This window comes from Hippichthys cyanospilos, chromosome 2 (genome assembly GCF_059441005.1).
Source record: "Hippichthys cyanospilos isolate Australia breed blue-spotted pipefish chromosome 2, RoL_Hcya_1.0, whole genome shotgun sequence".
Taxonomy (NCBI): domain Eukaryota; kingdom Metazoa; phylum Chordata; class Actinopteri; order Syngnathiformes; family Syngnathidae; genus Hippichthys; species Hippichthys cyanospilos.
Genome location: NC_142370.1, coordinates 30,981,472 through 30,999,928, shown reverse-complemented (window position 1 = coordinate 30,999,928; position 18,457 = coordinate 30,981,472). Strand labels below are relative to the sequence as shown.

General features: G+C 38.0%; 1 protein-coding gene across 1 annotated transcript; it reads left to right on the top strand.

The window, feature by feature from the left end:
• Positions 1-587: 587 nt before the first annotated feature.
• Positions 588-11,949, top strand: impdh2 (IMP (inosine 5'-monophosphate) dehydrogenase 2). The gene is made up of 14 exons (XM_088408623.1): positions 588-906; positions 2,922-2,970; positions 3,746-3,847; positions 3,984-4,058; positions 4,691-4,897; positions 5,547-5,634; positions 5,890-6,089; positions 6,694-6,784; positions 7,028-7,123; positions 7,467-7,610; positions 8,147-8,291; positions 9,344-9,487; positions 11,340-11,423; positions 11,627-11,949. The coding sequence occupies exons 1-14, from the start codon at positions 806-808 to the stop codon at positions 11,646-11,648; spliced, it is 1,548 nt and encodes a 515-aa protein (XP_088264749.1). The 5' UTR covers positions 588-805; the 3' UTR covers positions 11,649-11,949.
• Positions 11,950-18,457: the final 6,508 nt, after the last annotated feature.

The following is an 18,457-nucleotide window of genomic DNA, read 5'->3' as shown; positions in this document are numbered from 1 at the left end:
TGTTTTATACTTTAACTGACTTTTTTATCAATAGTGAATTGACTAAAAATATTCATAAAACAAATTTGTGTACATTTAACATTTGTGTTTAAAAAAAAATGACATAAGTGTCCTATTATTTTCCATATAACGTCTATGATTTTAAAAGGATATGCTAAAATTGGAACAAACAAATATTTGTTTGTTTGCATATCTGGCAGCAGAGTAATTCACATGAGTGTTATGTTTTGGCACAGAATATATAATTATTAATACCACGTGTCTGCTTTTTTTAAAACTGTATGGCGACCTCCCACCCTTTGACCCTGGATGTCATTCAGGACGTCATCGCGCAAAACAGGTGCCTAACCACATCATATTCCCTTTTCTTTCAAAATAAAAACCTTAAAAAGAAACATACAGGTAAAATAAAACCATACCCTTTCAGTAACCCTCGATGTAAAAAATATAACGAAACGAAATGTGTGAGAGAATCAATAATCGAATAAACAAAATAGTTAATGCGGTTATATATATATATTTTTTAAATGACAATGTCTTAGTTTTGACAGTTTAGTTGGCGGACATGACGTCACTGCAAGCTGTCAGGCAGGAAGCACATGGCGGATTGAGTTCGAACGTCTGCGAGGGCTTGGCCACATTTCTGCATGTCCACTCGGAACCAGTTTGACACTCGGACCTCGCTTAAAGGGAACGCGAAGAAAATTCTAGTTTTATTTCCCTCCCGGTCTTTGTCTACACGTCGACAATAGCCTCCTCGTTTTCTGTTAGCAAAAAACTGTGACAGGTGGTGTCATTGGATCTCATGGCAGAAAACGTTTTTAGCGGGCAGATCGGCGATAGCGTTCCAGAGGACGGACTGACGGGACAGCAGTTGGTCAACGGGGGAGATGGACTCACATACAAGTAAGTTCGTGAGTAGACTCCTGACTAAATCTTCTATCATGCCTAATTTGGTAGAAACACGTTAGAGCAAGACCCTCTATTGCCACAGTGCGTTTATAAAGCAAGGTTCATGAAGACATTATTGGATGAGTTTTGTGTTGGAAAAAAAAAAGTGCTCAGGCCTAAACATAAACAACTCCCACATTTAGGATAAAGAAACGTGAATCAGTTGTAAGTGTGTTTTGAGAATTACTGAAAAAAATGTTCTAAAACAAGTTGCATTGATGGCCACTGTTAATTCTCAAACAGGTCTATTAAATGATCATGTTACCCCAATGTTCTCGTGAATGCTGTAATCACGTGACGTTCATCCTGTATTGAATGAAATAGAATTCTTATGTTCTTCAGGATGAAAATGTCACCACCAGAAAACCTTTGAACCACAAGTGTGAGGATGCTGGCATGTGCACCATGTTGCCACTTGAAACCAAGATACGAGCTAATATTTTCCATTAGCCGTTGTATTAAGTTTGATACATTTTTAAACATAATTTCCCCACCTTTTCTCATTTTTCTGCGTTATTCACAATCAAATAACTCATTATAAACGATCAAAGCTCTATATTGGTTCTGAATTTGTAAAAAAAAAAAAAGATTACGCTTACTTATGTTGTACAAAGTGTAGGCCAGGATGGTACTTGGTGTGAACTTAATTAAGAAATGGCTGCCATCTTGCAGTCGTGGTTGATATTACAATTTAAAACTATTGGCAATGCATAGTTACAATTTAGCGCCCACAAAATCACATATTTTTAATTTCCATCCAATATTTTTCATATTGTTTTTTTGGGGTTTTCTTCTCATTTACTTCCACTTTTAATTGACAAATTATTTGTGTTTTGTAGCAAGGAAAAAAAATATATATTTTTTTCCCAAATCAAGGGTTAGGGCTAGGCAATTATGGCCAGAAAATAGCATTTTGAAGTTTTTTTTCTGTACGATCACAGTTTTATTTTTTAATCAAATGATTATACCCATCACACATTTATTTGAAGGTTTGATTTATTGTAAAAAAAAACAAATCCTGTACAGAATATTCAGACATTTTAGTACACACTTAACATCCATAGCTTGTAGAAAAAAAAGAGCTATTCAAAGCTTTTGTGAATATCTTGCTGAAAACAAAATAATTTTGCTAAAATGGCTAAATAAGTGATTCTCTCTTTAAATGCCACATGAACGTTAATAGTAACCAAGTGCAAACATGTTTTTAAACATTCAACATTCTGGCACTTTTACAAAATCTCAATTTCACAATTTACTTCATTTTCAAATCTTCCACTCTTAAAATGACGAATTCATCTAATTACTGTAATGTCATTTATTGCTGAGCCATCTCTAGGGGCAACTCTCTGTGCTCAGAGGTTGATTGTCTCTAACTTTGAATTTTATAGTAACTCAACCAACCATATTCTATTGCTTGTTTTATGACTGAGTTAATTAGTATGGATGAAAGTGGATCACACCTTCAAAACAGTCTGAGTCATATGCTTTAGCATGCCATTGTGGGCATCATTTCTGTTTTTAGTCTTGCTGTCATCGGGCATCCATGCCACTTCCACTTGGGGCTGCGTGCTTTGAAAGAAGACACAAGGATTGCTGTTCTTTTTTTTTGTTTGTTTTTAATCTCTTAAGTTCCAGTCACAATTTTGTGGCTTTTCTCCTCCATTCCAGCAGGAAACTGTTTAGAATTCAACAGATCCACACTCCAACTATCATATTAATGCTCAAGGCTAGATTAACATTGTTGATTCTCATTCAAGTAGAACGATATGTTAAGTATGGTACATGGTTAACAAATCTATGGTATATGACTCCTGCTTAAAGTGAGGATAAGAGATGCAGAAAATGGCTTGAACTGCTGGCATGTCAGAAGCTTGAACGTTGTGAGTGGAACCACTTTGAGGTGTTCCACTTTGGAAAACTCCACCATAGATTGCTAAGAGCTAATATCCTCCTTGTGTTCTCGCTTTCAGTGACTTCCTCATTCTGCCGGGCTACATTGATTTCACTGCAGATCAAGTGGTAAGTCGAGATGGATAATGATTGGATGTTTACCGACACGGCAAATCTGATTCATGCAATGTGGTGGTATTAAACTGCAATAAGCTGGGTATGAGAGGATGCTTGGCAAGGGAGTGCAGGATTACAAATATCCTCTGACTAAGACTGACTGTGAATGATTCATTACACACTGCAGCTGTTGCAATCTAAAAAAAAATCAAGTTTGATCATTGTGATCGTGTTCTGATTGCGAGGCGAGGCGATGTCAGGGGCAGCGCTGATGACCCTCAGGGGAAATGCTTTGTTTTTTGCCATGTGAAGTGTAATTGCAGTAAAATGAGGATAGCCACTCCCCCGCCCCCAGGCACTTTGATGTGCGTGGTTATTTTTTTCTGTTTTAGACTAATCTGTAACCTCTATAAATGCTGTAAAGGTAAACAGTTCAAAGTTGACTCATTTTGAAAATTATACCGTTTTAGGTATAATCATAGAAATTTTGTAGGTAATAGTTGATTGATTGATTGATAAACTAAATGGGAGAAAAAAATGTGTATTGGGTATTAGGGCTGGAACAAATGACTCTGTCCTTATTAAGGACTACAGAAATCAATTGACTCTTAAGGGGCTGTAATTCTGAAGATTTGTCCAAATTTAAATAAAAATCTGTAAACATTCAATAATCAAATATTTAGCATTTATTTTGAGAATTGATTAGTTGTTGGTTAATCAATTACTCATCGCACCTTTAATAGACATGCAAAGTAAGCGCACATGTCATTTTTCCTTCTGTCCATAGGACCTGACCTCGGCGCTCACCAAACAAATCACAATGAAAACTCCCTTTGTGTCTTCTCCCATGGACACAGTCACTGAGGCCAGCATGGCCATCGCTATGGCAGTAAGCATGACGCCCAACACCTCGAACACTCATAAGTGTTCACCAGCCTATGTCGCATATTCTGTTTTTAAAAGAGAAATTACTTCGACTTACTCTGAATATTGTCTCATTTTCAAGTCGTATGCTCTTCTCCAAGTTAACAGGCGGCATCGGCTTCATCCACCACAACTGCACTCCTGAGTTCCAGGCCAACGAAGTCCGTAAAGTCAAGGTATGAAATTGTGACAGATTTCCATTATTCTTAGACTTGCCACCCAGAGTATTTTTTTTCAAGCATCACACACACATTGTAATGGAAAATAAGTATTAGTATAACTTTTTGTCGTTCACTGACCACCTGGCTTTGTTTGAACAAAGACCCTTTTACTTAACAAACATGAGAACTCTGTTTAGCTAGAATGAGACGACCTTGACGGATAAGTGAGCTCAACGCAGACATATTTTATTTTACGGTATTTGTCTCCCTTCTTGTTGCAATTAATTCTACTCTGCTGACCGATAAGTTGAACAGAGGGATGTTTCTTTGTGTTGAGTGCTGGCTTTCATCTTGTAGGAGTGAATAAGAATCTTTCACTTGTCCCTTCAGAGTCTCACACTTGTGTCTTTGAAGCTTCAAATAAAAGAAACACAATTTGCTTTCATACTGTTTTACAGATCTCGCCTAAATCCTAAAACTTCCACAACAATATACGCATACGCTCACTTACTCATTCACGCCTTATGTTCATGATGTATTGTTTCTTCCCATTGTTTTACCAATCGTTGTTAGTTGTGCACTTAGATATATATCAAGATATACCTTGTCATCCCTTTCCCAACCATGTTTTTCCTCCTCGCTTGCAGAGGTATGAGCAGGGCTTCATCACAGACCCGGTTGTAATGAGTCCTCAGCACCTCGTCCGGGACGTCTTTCAGGCCAAGGCCCGCCATGGCTTCTGTGGCATTCCCATCACGGAGGACGGAAAAATGGGAAGCAAGCTGGTCGGCATCATTTCTTCGCGAGACATCGATTTTCTCAAGGCGGAGGAACACAGCCTGCCTCTCAGTGAGGTGAGAGATATTTCATTCGTTATTCATATTTCATTGAAGATGGGAACAAGTGATGCAGTTTGGGTGAAAGTTGACAGAAAAAAATTGGTGTCCTTACATTAATGAGAACGGTGTGTGTGTAAGAGTGGGGTGGAAGTCGAAAATGACAGAAAACGGAGGCTAGAATATTCCAAAAATGCAAATTGACAAGTTGCAAAGCTTCTTCTTCTTCTTGTGGTATTTGACCCTCACAGTGTTACAAAAAAATAGAATACTAACAAAATAAAGTAACACAATATTTTATACGTATACAATGATAAATATTGTACGCTTACAAGGTACTATGCAACACTGCAAAAGGAAAAATCCAAAATGAACTAGCCATTTAAAAGTATCTGACATTAAGTTACATCATGTCACTGCTTACGATTGCACTAATATTCTCTGATATCCATCAAGTAGCATAGGTTTTTCATCGCAACGCTTCATGAGCACCTGCATACATAAACACACTCTTATTAGTGTGACTAGATTTATTTATTTTATTGTATTTTATTTATTTGTACGATTTGAAATGTGATCTGCTCGGGAGGTGGACAGCGTAAGAATTTCACTGTGTAGTTTTCTGCTATGCATGTGAAGGATTTTTAATTGTGTGTGACCTTGACAGGTAATGACAAAACGAGAGGACCTCGTAATCGCTCCCGCTGGCGTGACTCTGAAAGAAGCCAACGAAATCCTGCAACGGAGTAAAAAAGGTGAATACGATTTGGGGCTTTCTTACGTGTTTCTCGTGTTTTACATACTGCTGCAGCATCCGAACCAGATTTTGTCATTCGGTACGTCAGTGTTGCAACTCTAACGGACACCGGAGCTGCATAGTTATATTACTTTGCTAGAGAAGCATTACAAGCACGGAACAGTTCTGGGTTCGGACATCGTTGTCTTAACTGAACTTGCGTTCTTCGTTTTCATGGAAACCAAAAACAAATGAATCCATGTTCCTCGTCCAGGCAAACTCCCCATCGTCAATGAAGATGGGTGCCTGGTGTCCATCATCGCCCGAACTGACCTGAAGAAGAACAGAGACTTTCCTCTGGCCTCCAAAGACTCCCGTAAACAGCTGCTATGCGGTGCCGCCATTGGCACACACAGTGATGATAAATACCGTCTAGACCTGCTGGTGCAGAGTGAGGTGGATGTGATTGTACTGGTGAGAAAGAAGATACTTGAAGCACATATTATTTTTGCCACGATTACTCTTTTCCACTACTACGGACTTACTCAGTTTGACATGCTTCTACTGGTTTGATTTTCAGCTGAAATGTGAGGTAGAACTCTTTCAATACAAACGTTTTAAGAATTTTAAAAAATCTAGACCTGAAAATTCTGCGGTCAGCATGCACACAGATGAAGAATTCACTTGCAAATGACATCATTTAGCGATGTAACTTTTGACTTTAAAGGAGCCATTCACAGACATCAATGTTTTACTTGTAAAATAAACTCTTGAGATTAGCGATAAATCGGAATTCATGCCCTACTTTAAGTGCTGAAGTGATGGGACATTTAATACATATTCTACTCGGTTGCCATTCTTAAGCCCCCACCTCCACCTTCTTAAAAAAAAAATGCAGTTTTCTTTCTTTGCCTGTCCATATAAGCTGCCCCAAACCAAGGTATAAAGCAGGGGTGATAGCATGCAATCAAAAAAACGCATAAGAGCCTCGAGTTAACGTGCCTGTGCTTTATTATTCTTTTCTTGTTCCCATTTAGAAAGTGTAAGTAATGAATTATGTTACACCCTCCATTTACAGGATTCTTCTCAGGGTAACTCAATATTCCAGATCAACATGATCAAATATATAAAAGAGAAGTACCCAAATCTGCAGGTCATTGGTGGCAATGGTAAGTACACACATATTTCTGTATTCACTAAAAATACATACTATATATTTTGATTATTTTTCTCTGATAAGTATCAAAGCGAGAGAATAGATTTTAAACTCATTACTCGAATCAAAACGAAATGATGATCTCATTGTAAAAAACTAAAACATATAATGGCATTACTGTATTTCAATTATTTAGAAATTGTCATCCACTTAACACACTGTATTTGTCCACCATTTTTTTTGTCCGGTCTTGCAGTGGTGACGACTGCTCAAGCTAAAAACTTGATCGACGCAGGAGTGGACGGACTGAGAGTCGGAATGGGGAGCGGGTCTATTTGCATTACACAAGAAGGTGAGTGAGTGGACAGTGAGGTAGTGGGAAAATGGAGCCTCGTGAATCGCTTGTGTTATTTTTTTTCTGTGCTCTGTATGGTGTTCTTAGTTTAAAAATAAAGACTAGTAGGAAGCGTTACATCACTGCATCTTTAAAACAATTGCGGTGTTGATGAACAAAAAGAAATAAAAGTGGTCCATGAGGCGCCATTTACCCATCACTACCGCAAGGTCAACAAACCACCGTCCGCAATTTGACGAGTAATTCACATGTCAAAAGCAATAAACACAGTCTTAGTGAGACAAGACTTGATGTTTTCCCTCTATAGCTAAATGCTCCTTCGTTTTTATCTTCCTGACAGTACTGGCCTGCGGCAGACCTCAGGCCACAGCAGTCTATAAAGTGTCCGAATACGCCAGACGCTTTGGTGTGCCCGTCATTGCAGATGGGGGCATTCAGACAGTCGGACACATCGCCAAAGCCCTGGCACTTGGCGCATCCACAGGTTAGTGTCTGATAGACCTCCAGAATTGCCTTCTCTGTGTTCGATGGGTGCTCGGCCTTATTCCCACCTTCAAAAAAACGACGAATGGATGGATATGCCTAATGACCGGTTGGATGGATGATGTGGCTAATGACGATGGATGAATGCACGATGCAACGGCTAATGACAGGGTGATGGGTGGATGAAGGGAGGGAAATCCAGTCGCATGAAAAATAAGCTTACCTCTTTATTGTTTGAACAAGGAAACAATAAACATGCTCAAATTTAATGAAGTATGATGAGGGCATAATTAAGATCCCTAATGTGCCACGTGTATTAATGCTTTTTTTTTTTTAACATGAACAAGAACGAAAGTGTGAAATCAATAAATCCCACTTTGAGTCGCTCACAGTTGTTTGTTGTAATTGTTCAAACAAATACAGCGAATGAGGTATTACATTAGGTTTCTCATTTCTGGCATATCGGAAATCTTATGTGTGTTTACAAATGTTTTTTTTTTTCTCTCATGATGTCTAATTTCCCTATCCTTTATGTAGTCATGATGGGATCTCTGCTCGCTGCCACCAACGAAGCTCCCGGTGAATATTTCTTCTCAGATGGCATCAGGCTAAAGAAGTACCGCGGCATGGGCTCTCTGGATGCCATGGACAAAAATCTGGGGTCCCAGACAAGATACTTCAGGTGTGAAAACATACTGAACAGCCTTTTAGTGCAGTTTACAGAGGATATCACTTGGTGGCAGTAATCATCCTTTGCACTCACTCCAAGTGTGCCCATAAAATGGATTCGCTTAATCCAAGATTCTCGTTCATCAGAATCAATCCACAATTGTCATAAAATGTCCCAAAATTGCTTTTATAAATTAAAAAAACAACTAAGAAATCACAAGTCAATTATGCTGTCTTTGTAGCACATCTCCAGCATTAGCATTGGCTCTTATTACTGATATTTGTTTATAGACCTTAGGGCTTTCTGTGTGTTAGTATCTTTTTTCAATATGATAGTTTTTCAGCAATAAACTTTAAAAACTTTAGCTGAGGAGAAAAAAAAAATGCAAATTGTACATTTGTAACGAGATATTTGAGAAAAGGTGGAGGTTCGGTTTATATATTCACTTATGGTTGCAATTCGCTAAGCTCCAAAACCATTAACGTACCCATAAAAAAAAAAAAAATCTTGCTTGAATTATAACATCGCCCCAGATTACCAATTTAACTTGCTTAAAAAGCATTTAATGCACTGGCATTAATTTCAAATGATAATAAAAAATAAAAAGTTGACTAAGCAATGTAACCTGTGTTTATCTGGATGCAAATTTACTGTCCTCAAAAAAACATGAAACTATTGATTTTTATGAGACTCACTCAAAAGTGTGTGTGCTAAATTAAAACTACTGGCTAGCGGAAAAAAAAGGGGAAAACATTTGGACTTTCAGTTTGGGGGTGACACAATGCCCATACAATAAGGAAGTGGCAGTCATATGGTACTTCTCGTTGTCCAAGGCAATTAATAGATATGCTCACAAGACATTTTCATTTTCATTTCAAAATAACAAACGTTGTTTGAAATTGCTTGGTGCAGAAACAGGAGATTCATACAAGCACATTTCGTTGAATGCTCGTCCTTACTCTGAGACATCATCCTTCAACTAGTACTCACTTAAATCCTATCATTGTTTGATTTTTAAGACAACTAACTCTTTCGTGTGCGCTTATGTGTTTTTGCGGCCACAGTGAAAGTGACAAGATCAAAGTGGCGCAGGGTGTTTCAGGAGCTGTGCAGGACAAAGGTTCTATCCACAAGTTTGTTCCCTACCTGCTGGCTGGCATTCAACACTCCTGTCAGGATATCGGCACCAAGAGTCTCACTCAGCTCAGGTACGCGCTCGACGGCGCCACGAGCTGGGTGTGCGCTGTCACGGCGCCACTTTGTGGCATTGCTAGAAACTACGCTTCAGCTTTCTTACTTGTACAAAAGCTTAGAGGAGTTTCCAACATGTGGCATTTCAAGTTTAAAGTGTCATGCAATGAGCTAGTTTGTGCAGTGGAGTAAGAAAATGCCATCATTTATAGAAATTGCATTGCACGGTGCTATGGGGGCGGTATGGCGCTGCGAGGTCCTTCCTCCTACCTGTGATGTACCAAGTAAACGAGATCGTTATTATCTGCTCAGGCGGGGCGGATGCTGATAGCGGAATAAGCAAGGAATGTTCATAACGCGGTTAAGAGTGAGCTATTAAAATTGAAACATGGTTATGGGGGGATTGGTATTTGAGCTCACCTTTAACGCCAATTTAAACTTGTTTTTTTTTGCCGCAAGCCAGGCCCATCTGGGAGCGATGGGAGACAATGACACCTGAAGTATGTTGCTTATATCCTCAATTTCGACTCCATTTAGTTTTTGGCGCGGTCATCGCAGAAAACCTGGATGTCAGGAATCTCGAACTTATTTATAAGGTCGCCGTAATTCACAATCTGCAGCAGTTTGTCATCTTCTTGCACAGCCATGCTAGATTCACCTGGTTTGGCTCGAAAGTAGCGCTTGAATTCCTAAAGCATTTTTTCATGTAGTACTCCCGGTATTGCCTGTTAAAAGCTTTCTTTTTCTTCAAAGTGGTCGGCTCGTCTCCTGTCATTTTTCTGGGTCTTTTCCCCTTCCCATAGACAATTTTTAAAGACGTCTTACTCATTTTGCAATACTCTGTGGGTGAGAGTTTGGCTGTCAAGTAATTGAAACCAATCGAAGCGAATCCGGTTGGTTTAAAAACAAATCTCAAAAGGACTGATAGATCAAATTTTAATCGCAATCACGATATTGGCTGCCCCGATTAATTAAGCTGATCCTCAGCGATATTAACATATAAAAAGTCAAGCACATGTTTTGATTACAAGTCAAATCAAGGACTTTGTCATCCTACCACCAGGGGGCAATGTTTCCCACGTGTTCGCTTGTCAAAAATCTCTGCTTTTCTCACCCTAATATATAATTTACCTGTGTGAAATGGCGTTGTTTCTCATCTGATTCCTTATATAAACAGTGCTAGCTGCCAATTGAGACCCATTTTGAAAAGTCCGATGAACAAAAAATTGGAATGAATTTGGTTTGAAGTGATGGAAAATGACATTTTGACTGCTAATTGATTAATTGATTATTTTTTTCGTTGTTTTACACTGAGCAAGTAGGTTAGCCGTGTTGCCCTGTGTGCCATATTTTTGCCATGAATTATTATTTACTTTATTTTAGTTTATTATTTGTAAGTATCAAGCCTTGAAGCCTTGTTTATCTACTGGTTGTTTAAAAAAAATGGAGGGGGGCACTAAATAAGACATGTTTGACCAAACATGATGAATAATCGTGATTTTAATATTGACCAAAATAATCGTGATTATTATTTTGGCCATTATCGTGCAGCCCTAGACTCAAATAATACATGAATTGGAAATCGTTATTTCTGGCGTGGCCTGGTACCGGTTGATCCACAGACCGGTACCAGGCCCCAAACTGGTGGTTGGGGACCCCTGGTGTGGTGACCGAAAACATTTTTGGTCTGATACGAAATATATGGACACCTCCAGTTATCTGGGAGATCTATCAACCTGTAGATGCATTTTCTAATCCACAGCCTTTTTGTATCATTACCACTAGTGTGCTCCTCAAATCAGCCTCTTGAAATTAATCCCATTGTCTCACTCCGCTGCAACTGTGTGCTGATGTGTCACCTTTTGTCAGAGACATGATGTACAGCGGGGACCTGAGATTTGAAAAGAGAACGGCATCGGCTCAAATGGAGGGTGGCGTCCACAGCCTGCACAGGTAGGCACTTGCACGGGACCACACCCGCAAGCCATTTCGCAAGAGGTCTCCGATATTTGGGCACAGTACAGGTTTTTCATTTCAACGGTTGCTCAGGCTTCCTCTTTAAATAAACACTGGAGACATCTTTTTTTTTGGGGGGGGGGGGGGGCAGGAAATGCCACTATCAGTCCTGTGATTTGTATCTTTTCTTTTCATGACAGTTATGAGAAACGTCTGTTTTGAAGAAGGATATTCAGCTGGGTCATGATGCCAAAACTCTCCAGGTTTTCCTGTTCACATTATTCTATTGCTGATTTTATACACATATGAACATGCATGATCTCAGAGAATTTCTATTCATTAAGTCTTCCACTTACTTATTTAGCGTTTTCTATGCATCCTCCAATAACGTGTGAAGGACATCCAAGCCTTATCATTAACAGTCAGTTCACATGTGACTGTGCACACTTTGCCTTCCATGTCATTGCCTGCTGTACAGCTGTATTTGCTTTTAAAAAAAAAATAAAAGATTGACTTTTTTCAATTTTTTCTCTTTTGTAATGATGGATGGATGGATGGATGGATGTCGTTGTTTTGCGTAATAATAGAATCCAAATACCGTACTGGACACTTTCCTTCTTTGAATTATATTTGATAACTCAAAGAAGGAAGCCAAATAAACCAACATTTCATATATATGGTTCATTATTGTCATACTTGACATACTGTGTAGCGATATGGAGCAATTTTTACAGAACACTCAGTCGATCTTTAAACTCCCAAAAATGCTTTACAGATTACAGCTAAGCAATTGTTTATCATAGTAAGAATGTTGTGATTCAGTTCAATATAAAAGGATGAAATGAATGTTAGTATACAATAATCAATCCTGCCACAGTTCCCGAAAACGTTTTGAAAGTAGGGACACTGCACAATCTAAGGAGCGAAGGTATCTTTAAAATATAACGCTGTAAAGATATGTTATAAACCCAAGAAATTACACAAAACCCTTCCTTCTATGGCCGTTGGGTACATGTTTTAATGGCAGAAATAATGTTTTATTCACCCTTGTATGAATAACTCGTATCTATAATATGATTTTAAATATTTTTTAGTGAACGATTGTGCAGGATTATTTAAATGTTGTGCTTCTTCCTACTCGAAATTGTGCGAAACCATTATATATTGATAGTTCGTTGATCTTGATTAAATTTGTGTTCATATGGTCAATAAATAAATCAGTCCAACCTTCATGCCGTTGAGTTTTGAATGTGTCAGTGATCCACAGACATAACGTTTGAGGCAGGTGAGACTAACAGAGTGTGACGACTACAAATCCCACAGTTCTTCCGACAGTTCTTCCTCGTGTTAGGCCTGGAAAGTCCGGTGGATTGTCGAGTTACCTGATCCTCCCTGGAGACCATCTGCAGGTGAGTGGACTTTGCACAATCAACCAACCTTCTTTTGCCCAAGTAAACACGCCACCGTGACCATTTATTTGATTTGAAAATTTTTCTTGTGATTTTTTTTTTTCTTGTGATTTTTTTGTTATTAATACTGATTCAGTCTCTTCGAATATGAAGAAATTAGCTTGTCTCATTGGACAGTTTGCAATCTGTGTAATTGACAGCTTTGATGTGGTGTGAAAAATAAGTCTTTATATTCTCAGCAGTTTTATCAGAAAACCTGGATGTAATATTTTTTATTAAATAAATACTTATTGGAATTTTGTATATACTTGTTTGATTGTACAGTGTTGAACTGATCCAATCCTAAAGATATTTATATGCTTTCGAAGTCCAAACATTCATTCCTAAGTAATTTATATTTCATTTTTAAAAGTGTTTGGCAAAAGGAGTGACAAAAAAGCAAATTTTCACAGTTCTACTTTAGGTGATTAACTGCTAAAGTAACTTTATTACTTTAGTTGACCCAAGTAATCAACTAGTTTAGCTTACTATGATATCGTTCAGATCATAAACACTGGATTATAAACCATAACAACAAAAATTAAACAGAAATTCTATTTATGTCCAGTATAGGCCACACCAGACTATAAACCGCAGGTGTAACACCAGACATTAATGCAGAAAGATAGTACATGGAAGTATTTTGTATTTATTTTTAAATAAACGGCCTGTTTAAAAAAAAAATCCATGCCAAAACACAATGAACATGCCTACACATTTAGAAATAAGAGCAGTGCCAACATATTTACAACACCAATACCCTCAGGTTGTTAGAAGACTGCACCAACACGACAGTAACATTCCTGCTTGTGTTTATTTGTAGAGGGTGCCCTCTGGTGGTGAGTAAAATTGCAGTTCAAACTCAAGATCATACTTTGATAGCCTCCTTTTGTTTATCAGGAAATGGTTCCCGTGGTGGCCAGTAAGAAAAATAATCTGCAGTTAAGATGCACTTATTAAATGGTAAATGGACTTTCACTTATGTAGTGCTTTTCTACCATTAGTATTCAAAGCACTTTACATAAACTAATTGAGAAAACAAAGCATGAGAAAAAAATAACAGCTCATAACACAAATTTTAGGGCAAGTACTAAAGCTGCAATGATGAATGAAGTAATACTAGTACTTTAGGGCTCTGAGTACTAAGGTAAATGATTACTTTAGGTATTTAATTTAGGTAAGACTAGCATTTTATTACTTAGTGCAGTACCAACTATTTTTAGACCCTACTTTGGCCTCACAGTTAAAAAAAAACATTGAATGTGTTAAGTCAAAGCAAAAGAATAATAATTAATCAATGAATATGGCCGCCGATGTTTCTATTTTTCTGGATTCTGTTCTACCATGTGCTTGGATGAGTTAGTATTACTCCAGCTGGGAGTGGAATCAGGGAGGAGTTTTGCCTTGTGAAATGAAAGTGAAATGAATGTGGAGGGTTTATAAAGAGGAAGTTGTGTGACAAGACGCCACTGCGCGAGGAGGATGAGCAGATAAGGGACGCTGCAATGCCGGTGAGACGCACTACACACACTTACAAGTAGGCTTTCACACAACTTCATCGGCGTGTGTGTGTGAGTGTCATTTAGTCTTTTGTGTGCGACTTATATTCGAGCTTTTAAATCCACACTATCCTTATTTGTTCCTCATCGGCATCCGAGTGAGAAACGCAAATGTACGAGTGACTCCATGCGCTCGGGACTTCCTGCTTCCAGCCTGGAGCCGGCAAAAGCTTCTGTCGAGACTCGCCCTCCATTTGAGTCTTTCCGCTGACCTCCAGTGACCCAATTGAGTTTTACTTTCCTTTCTGAGGCAACAGGTTTTTCAAGACAACGCCACTCCTCTAACCGTATGTCCCCAAAAGAGACATCAGCATAATCTTCAGGCACATCTCTGTTGGGTGTGTGGGTAGGTTACGTGTTGCGTTTATGGCGGATTGGGCGTTTGCATTTCGGCTGGCTGAAAATTCATGTCTTGAAGACTCTGAGGCATGGGCGTCAATTTTTTTTTTCTCCAGAGATAAATGTCCAATTATCTGAGGGCCACATTCCTCACATACGAATTTATTTCTTTCGCTTCAACCAGGGGTGTCCAAACTATGGCCCCGGGGCCGTTTGTGGCCCTCCGTTCACATTTTAGCTGCCTGCAGCCAATCCTACAAAATACATTTTGTCATGGCCTGCAATGGTAATGAAAAAGTTAAGAAAGTTCGATCATTGCCTGTGGCCCGCAAAATGCTAACTCTGACTAAAGTATCAAATTTGCAAGTTGTCTTCAACTTAAAAAAAAACATTTTAGGGGTAACAGCAATCATTTTTTGACACCAATCCCTCTTTGGAAGATTTTTTTTTTTTACTGCCCTCTGATCTCAAAACTAGGTAAATATGTAACTCATATTTCAATTTGATTTGACTTCGCAGTCATAATGGCCCACGAGGTACAATTTGGTTCAGGATTAAATTGGGGTTGACACCTCTGATGCGGTCTGTAATTTTAGTTTATTTTTGTGTCCTCAAAGGACATCCCTGTCTTAAACCAATCTATCATTGTCAATATGACAGTTTGACCTACAACATAACAGGATGGTTCAATGCGGAACAGGAAATGTTGAACATAGGGATTTTTATTATTTCTTTGTTTTTTATGAAAAGAAGAAAAAAAGAACATATCAGATAAAATGGCATCTGTACACTTTTTTTGGTCATTTTGAAATTATTTACACTTTTTTTTTTTTTTTTACAGTTAAGCGAAATGCAGGTGAATATGACTCACATGTATTATTGCTTTCCCTGAGGGGGAATAAAGGGTTTGGTAAGATTTGTTGGTTAGTTGGACAACATACACAAAAAAATTGAGCATACTTACGGGGTCCTTTTATCGGATATGTTTCTTATATGCGAGGTCTTTGTACCAAAAACAATCGCTAAAAATAAATGTTCAACATTTACTATACCATTTAAACGAGTCAGCTTGACCTATAACATAATAGGAGAGTTAAATACAGTCATATATTGATTGAAACCGGTTGATGTACTCCGAGGGCCACAAACTGCAAAATAAAAAAGGGATGCAAAGGCTCCTTCGAAAAAAAATGACGAATAATTACGCTTTGTCTTTAGAATGTAGTTATGTTGACAAAAAAAAAATTCGCTAAGGTTTTTTGTTAAAGGTGATGGCTAGATGTGTCCAAACTTTTTGCTTGTACCGTATACGTTCATAAAACAACAACTAGGTGGAAAATGGAAGATTTTCCAGGATTTGAGAATGTCCAAGACCCTGTAAGCAGTAGTCAAATCTCTACATTGTGAACCAAAACAAGAACAATCTGTACTCAGATGACCTTGACACACAGCTGAACGTGGAACAGACCATCGCAATTCACGCTATTTTCTTCTTAAACCACATTTTTCATCGACGACTCAAAACTAATCCCTGCCATGCACGTCTGTTTTTGTAAAAACGCATCACATGATTGGTTACTTGATTGACTAAAACAGTCAATTTGAGTTCATTTAATATGTAGAGACAGCCACTTCGTATTCATGTCTCTGAAGTTCATGCTCCCCAATCCCGGAAAATTTAACAGCCGTGCACATTTTTGGTGACTTGCCTGGGACGCATGACTTGGGGGCTAGGCTGGGTGAATGTTCAGCTGGAGTCCACAACTCCACTTAAATATTATCATGTCATAATGTGGAGTTACTGAGGGCTTAAGCCAGATTTGTTTTGAATTGCGACAGATGTCTCCTATTTCTATTTAAAGTAATGTACATATCAACTATAGGTGTAAATTATATATTCATATTACAATTATGGAGTTTGTCTTTTCAAATGCAGTTCTGTATTTCCTTCCTTTCAGGGATGCTGTCAGACAAAATGCCAATCTGGACTGGGAACTATATTATAGTGAGTGGGATTGTAACGGAACCCATAATGCAGCTGTGATTGTGACCTCCAGCTGGTTACGGGCTCCGTTTCCATCCCACCATGCATGACGCATCTCTACACTTAAATTACCCACAATCCTTTGCTTGAAAAGGGTTATCTTGGATGATAGTTCACCATGAACCAACGTTTTTGTTTTGTTTTGCTTTTTGTAGTAAAAACAGTCATTTCTATCGATGTTTGAGATGTCCTACTGTGTGATTCGTCATTGAATGTCTCATGAGTGAACACATTACGCACTTAAGATCGTCAAAGGTGAAGACTTTATTTTCTCAGAGGCTTCCTCATTAACTGGAAATCAGTTGGCGCGACATACCTCGCTGTCCCACGTTAAGAGTGCGCAGCCAGAAATCTTTGCTTGCTAAGGTGTGACTTCATTTCCCATGATTCATCAACACGGAAGCAGGAAATAGTTTTTGTTCTGGCATGAGGTGTGCATGAAAGCAAAGTTGAAATTCTTTTTTAATTGGTTTATTGTATGAATTGTTATGTCAGACAGAAAAAATCTCTAAAAATGGAGACAAGCCATTGGGACTGCCTACCCTGTAAAAATTCCAACATTTTTTTTTTCTTGACAAAGATTAATGGGTGATGTTCCTAAATGACACGTTTTCTCCCGGATTGCTTAGTCAACAAAACGCAACCGGGAATTCCGTGTCAGACAGGAATGACACCGATTCAAAGCATTGTTTGGATGGAATGAAATTAAATTGCAATTTGTTGTCTTTGTGTAGGTTCTTACACTTCCTATCAGGATGAAACACGACAGTGACTGGATGAATAATAATTGTAAAGACTTTTACTAACTTGACTAATTTGTCAGTAGATGTAAATGTGAGTTGTATTTATCATCACTGTTGTCATGGAATCCTTGGTTAATTTATATTATTTTTCTTGTTTGCCTGAAAAGCATGAAGTGTTGTGAAGACCCCTTGAAAATGTGAAACCTTGTATTTCATGCCAAGGGGTTTATCAACTTAATAAATAAAATGAAATGAAAAGCATGTTTAGGTTTTGTCTTTTCCTGGTGATAATTTCCTTGGTGCGATTATTAGAGAAAAAGAGCATTATGTGCAACCTTGACATAAACTGTTAAGCAATTATAAAACTTCTATTCCATTGTTTTTTTGTTGTTGTTTTTTATTTTTAAGGTTGTATTATAAGGCATTACGCTCAATTATATTTTCTGTTTGTACTTCTCAGTTATTATCAGAGAACCTTGACATTACATTTTATGCAATTATAAGACTTATTTATGTGTTATTTTTTTATTACATTATTAGTTCTTAGCTATGTAAAACAGTTTATAGTAATGCTTATGTGACATTTATAATTTATTTTCTAATAATTATCATTATCATTATTATTGAGGCAGTTGGTTGGCGACCCCTGAAGGGAAAGACAAAAGGAGAAGCTTATTATATTAATTATAATTATGATTTTTGGTTATTTATTTGATTATATTATGATTATTATTGTGCTTTCAGAGTGAAGCATAAAGCAGCCATTTTACGTTTGCAGATAAATTTTAAAAAGCTAAATTACCTAGACATTCGCAAAACGGTGATTTTTGCTTCATTCCAACGGAAAAACACATCCGACAAGGAACGCAAATTCAACTTTTGGTTCCGTGTGTGAAAA